This window comes from Notothenia coriiceps, unplaced genomic scaffold (genome assembly GCF_000735185.1).
Source record: "Notothenia coriiceps isolate Sejong01 unplaced genomic scaffold, NC01 NC01_scaffold00033005, whole genome shotgun sequence".
Lineage (NCBI taxonomy): Eukaryota > Metazoa > Chordata > Actinopteri > Perciformes > Nototheniidae > Notothenia > Notothenia coriiceps.
Genome location: NW_011365706.1, coordinates 25 through 5,923, shown reverse-complemented (window position 1 = coordinate 5,923; position 5,899 = coordinate 25). Strand labels below are relative to the sequence as shown.

Genomic DNA, 5,899 nt, shown 5'->3' with positions numbered 1-5,899 from the left:
CAAGATATTCAAGTCACTGGGGCAGTGGAACGAAGTGGAGACATTTGGCACATTCATTACTAGGTGCCATGCTCTTTTGACACCTGATATTAAACTAAAAAATTGCCTGATGAAAGTGATGTAAATGAACAACAAAAATAAAATAAGTTACATATGTGTTATTGGCTATGGTAGTTTATTGGTATGTTCAATTATTTGATTATTAAAATGTAAAACGATCTTTTTCATATGGGTGTTTAGAGTTAGATCTAGTCTCTAGTCATTGTGTGCTAAAAGTGCACCAGATTGAAGCATTTTATATTAAAATGTAAAAACAAATCTTCCCGGGGGGGCATACCCCCGGACCCCCCTAGAGGATGTGATGTCCAACCACCAATTATGTTCATACAATACTGAATACATTTGAAGCCTTTAATGATGTATGTGTCTTTCTTGTGCTGGCAGACAAATAGAAACATAATGGCGGGAAGCACTTCGCACGCGCACACACTTAAAATGTCCACGCGCGCCGCGCTCACATTTTGCTGGGCCCGCGTGCCTTAGCACCGCTGCTATGACTCCATCCTAGGGGAAACACTGAGTATACCTCAACAATCTTAAGTGTTGTTTTTTGTGTCAATGCTGAGGTTTAAGAAGGGGACGGGGCTGGGAGGTGATTTGTTGAATTTGCTCATTCATGTACAAAAAAGTATATTGTTTTAAAGATTCTTACACTATGATTAACCCTAACCCTGGAAAACAGATTTGTTTAAAAGCATTATAAATAGGACAAAACTCTCACCTGTGGTGGAGAGGTTAGGCAGGACGAAGACATTCACGACCTCCTGAGGTGTCAAAAAGCTTTCCATCTTTTCTTCTTCTCCCTCAGCTGCCATGACAGGCATCATCAGCAGACCCAGAAACTTGAGCAGCTGCTCTCTCTCATTGGCTGACAACGATTTGGTCTTCGTCATCTCCTGTAGACACCTGCAGAGCAGAGCGCTCCCACTCTGAGTGTCTTCTTCTTCTTCTGCCTTTTTGCTTGCGTCTTCATCGTTTTGTAGTTCATCTTCTCTTCCCCTCGGTCCTCTGAGTCCTGGCAGCTGCTGCAGGATCTTGGCCATCAGAGTGAAAGCACCTTTATTGAACACAGCGGAATGACAACAAGACCTCAAACCGGCTTCAGGGTTCTGGAACACGACTCTCGCTACCAAAGACACTGCTGTGTTGAGATTGGCCTGCGACGCTGCTGCCGACGCTCCGCCCCTCCCTTGGATGATGCAGTTGAAGGCCATGTTAAGCTCCTGTTCGAACGCGACGGTCACCGCGGAGGGGACGGAGCCGCCAAAGAAGCCCCGGCTGGACAGTCTCAGCATGGCAGCCAACGCTTTGTTCTTGTCTTCTAGTGAAAGTGCTGAGAAAATGTCCACGACCACTTTCATCAGCTTCCTGCACTGGCTCACGTTGGAGCCCTCACTGTAGAGTTTACTCATGATGGTGGAGGTCAGATTGATCAGCGTTTCCTGCCGCTGGAAGGCTGCCTGGTTCTTCTCCAGGCAGTCGAACCAGAGCTCATCTTGGGCGGCCCAACTCTTCTCACTGGCAAATAACTCTGCGAAGGTCTGGTAGTCGTCCAGACGGTGTTTGATGATGACTGCTGTAATCCGGGCGTTCAGCTCAGGGGTGCTCTCTGCGGCGGAGAAAGATAGTGACTCCAGGAAACCTCTGAGGCTGTTTTTCTCAGACTTCTGAAGGTCTATTTCATTCGTAGTTTCAGGCGCTTCGGCTTCCTGTAGAGCCGTCAGGACTCTCTGGACACTTTGTTCTAGTTTAAATGCTGAGCCGCTAGATTCAGAGGTGCCCAGAAGCCCATTGCTTTGCCAGAACTGAGCCAGATCTGTTATAATCTTCGAGGCTTCACCAAGCTTTATCCCGGTGGGTTCAAACTGAGATGGTGTGCGAGACGCATGTAGGTCTCTCAGAGCCTCCTTTAAAAGTTCAGGAGTCAGTTTCTCGCCATTCTGTTCTCTGATGCGGACCACTTTTGACAGGATATGCATCTTCTCTATCGCAGGAAGTCCGACCGCTCCGTCTATTAGGAATGCCGTGTAAAGAGTATCTAGAGCAATGGAAAGAGCCTGGAGGCAGAGATCTGTTCTAGATATCTTATCTTTTATGTCTTTAAGTGCATGAAGGAGGATGTTTACGACATCAGCGGTTGGCGGTGATGCAGGTAGATCTGAAGCGTCTAGCTTGAGCCTCTTGGCAGCCTGAGGGGAAAGACTGGAAGATTTAGACGAGAGCCGAGCAAACTGTCCGGCAAACATTTTCTCTATGCTATCCTCTCCTTCCTCTTTCTGCTCATCTTGCCCTTTCCACAGTTCCCACCATACCTCCAGGAGAAATCGAACATCTTCCTCTCTAGTGGGGCCGCTCCTCACGTGTTGCACCAACCTTTCAAGCTCAGTAGCGATCTGAGACTGGGGAAGATGCAAGAGGAAACGGGCAAATATCGGAGCAGCTGCTAACGCCCTCACCACTTCCAGCAGGACAACATAGTTGACTTCGGGGAGGCCGTTCTGGAGGGGGAAGAAAGGGTTCTCCCTCCAGGACAGCTCTACGTCCGTTACAGCCTCCCTGCAGAACACCTTCAGCCAAACAACACAAACTAATTTCTTTATACAGCTCACAGCTGCTGCAGGGAGGTGAACACCGAGTTCTTCCTGTCCACAGATTTCCCTCACTGCTTCCAGGACCAGATGGCCCACCCTGCTCCAGTCAGCCTTCTGAAGGGAGGACAGGGAGGAGGGGAGAGACAGTTTATCAGCCAGGAGGAAAGCACCCTGAAGAACCGCAGAATCTGAAAGCACAAGAAAGCAAGCGTCAATACTAATTAAAAAATACAATCTTTCACAAGTACACATCCAATTCTGACACTGGATGTTAGCTCCCAGAAGGAAGATAATCTGGTCTCAGTTGTTTGACCAACAAATAAGAGCCCAAGCTAGCTGCATGGATTTTATTATTGTTTAGCGTTTGATCTTAATTATCCAAAGATATTCAGTTTAATATCAAATGACAAATTAAAGCAGCTGCATTATTATACTAGAAAAGGGATAGGGTCAATAACATTATCCCTTACTTAATTATCTGTAATTTGACTAATCCATTATTCAAATATTGCATTTCTGATGTAGAACAATACACGTTAAAGATAACTTCTATCAAAATATAGAACATGATAAAATATTTCTTAACATATTTTGGAAGGCGTTGGAAGATGTTTATATTAAATGATTAACCATTTATTTTAAAATATTTGCAATTAGGCTTTGCATATGTCGCATTATTAATAGCAAAATGTAAGACAATTTTCTGAAAGAACATACTGTATTTCCCTTTATTTTCTGCACATTGCGTTTCATATGATGATAATGAGTGAAGCTTTAAAGACTTTGAATAAACTGCAGTGTCACATTTACAATATTTAATACATTTGTGTATGTCTATATTTTACAAAAGGTGTACATTACCTTTGTCCATCAATGCCATAACTGCCGAAGTTAGTTAGCAGGTTAGCTATTGTGCTAATTTAGTTTGGTATTTCAATGCCCATTTATGAGCTGTACCACAACAGGCGGTCAGTATTTATTTCTCAAAACCACCAGTTCTGCACATTATACCGGAGTAGAGCATAACAAACAGATAAAGTCTGCTAATATAATTCGTTTTTCACACGATTTTAGAAGCATGTCAACAGTTTTGTATCAAGCGCTTCCGCTGGTCACATCAACGTGTGATGACATAAAGAGGGACCCGCAGAGTTCAGACATCTTCACAGCGACATCGCAGGAGGAGGCCGGTACTGCAAGTGTGGCGCGGTGTAAAAACGAAACCTGATCAATAATAATAAGTCATAGCAGAATTAGCTGTAATATGGACGTTAGCGATTTATGTGTGTCTTCAACATAAATGCACCCACTTAAACATCAGAAAATGTCTTCTCAGTGACATTCAATCACGTGATGTCTAAGAGGCAGGCAAAACAAGAAATATTCCCAGTGAAATGAAAGTGAAAGTCAATTTTCAACCGTAGAGAAGTCGTTGTTGGGCTCGAGCAGCAAGTATATAGTTCTACCAATAGATGATCATGTATTTCATCTTAAAAATACTTAGTTTCTTGTATCTTGGTGCAGGTAAGTTATTTTCTTTAGCTTTTGTACATATTTTGGCTTGTGAATTAGCCCATAAATCATGAATGAAGTTACTACTCCTAAGTACTGCACTGTAGCCTACTATTGTATTTTACTATATTACACAATACTATATATATAATACTATCAGTAAACTAAACTGTGCTATACACTCTTCTACTCTACTATACTCTCCTATGATGTACTCTACAACAAGTATATTTGGACTTCTGGATAAATCTGACTTTTTCACTGCCTAAAAAACGAGTATAGCTTTAAAAGCGTTCTTCTGTTGAACTCTGTTGTTGCGAATTGTTGTAAATAAATTCTGCTAAGGTTAAACCTAATTTCAAGCTTTCAATATTGAACTTTAGTTTGGATGCTTTGGACTGCAAAGACAAAAAATCCCTGGTTAAACCTGTTAACAGGCCGTTGTCTCAGGTGAGGGCAATTTGCATCCTGGGAGGTGGTGAGCACATTTCAGTTAAATGTAGAAAAATGACTCAGCTTGCATTTTAACTTCTAGATATATCTGACTTTTAGACCCCAGAAAAAAAAAGAGTTGACGTATATCAAATTGTTTAGCCCAAGTGAATAATACTTTCTGTCTGTTCTGAGTTTGTATCGTAATGGTTAATTGCACAAATTGTACTTTTTTGCACTCTACTGTTCAACACTGTACTATACTTAAATGTGTTATACTACTGTGCTACACTATACTACTCTTCATTATAGTTTATTATTTTGTACTATAATGTACTATAATTAAATAATGTGTATACGATTTTAAACACTAACTAAAGTGTACTGTAATATTCTATGCAAAAGGCACCATTTTCAGAATCCTATATTATACTACGCTGTATTTAACTTTGTTATTCTGCAATATAGGCCTACTACTCAAAATTCTGGAAAGGAATCTGTAGCCTACCCTATTCTAAAGATCACAATAAAACATACTTTTGGATTACCTTAATATCTAATGCAATGCAAATAAAGATGAGAAAAGAAAAAAAATGTATTATGTAAGACAACAGAACAATGTCAACTTAAAAAGGAAGAAACCAAGATACTTTGTTTACATTTTTTTCCCTCTGCACAGCGATTCTTTAAAGCTTTCCTCCAACGAATTCAGGCTATAGACAAACAATCAAACACATGAACACATACTACAGTTTAAAAGGCATAAATAAAAACCTTAGCAAATAGGAAATGCTTTGTTTTTGTTTAATACAATAGGCTCTATCGAGACGTGTGCCTCTTGGTGTTGTTCTCGTGAAGTCTAAAAAATGATATGTTGTTTCTTCATTTAAAAAATGTATTGTAACCTTGTAGTCTTGCTAATAATCCCCAATTGTTTTAAATGTAACAGTAATCTGATTACGTCTTTTACTTATGTAACTTTAAGGGAATATTGACCTTTTTTCGTTTCCTGATTCATAAATCCTGTTACATGAACTTCCTTACTCCCCAAGCCTTATACCACTACATTATACTGTACTATATCTTTGTAAACTACACTGACTCCCTCTGTGTCTCTCAGGTGTGCAGTGTGTCCATCCAGTGTCATGGCTGCCCTGTCAGTTCACTGATGAACACGTGTTTAAGAATGAAGAGGGTCACACGGAGACTCAGCTCATCCACAGAGAGGCCCTGCTGCAGTTTGGTCAAATAGGAGATGCTGCTGTTAATCCACATGGAATCACTTTCCTGATTACTGGTAAGAC

At 41.0% G+C, this 5,899-nt stretch overlaps 1 protein-coding gene across 1 annotated transcript; it reads right to left on the bottom strand.

The window, feature by feature from the left end:
- Window positions 1-781: 781 nt before the first annotated feature.
- LOC104961282 (gem-associated protein 4-like) lies at window positions 782-3,759 on the bottom strand (the record flags this gene model as incomplete). Its single annotated transcript, XM_010789550.1, has 2 exons — window positions 3,513-3,759; window positions 782-2,839 (listed from the first exon to the last, which is right to left on the bottom strand). Coding segments are annotated over exons 1-2 (2,077 nt in total), but the record flags the coding sequence as incomplete, so codon positions are not given.
- Between the last annotated feature and the right edge of the window lie 2,140 nt (window positions 3,760-5,899).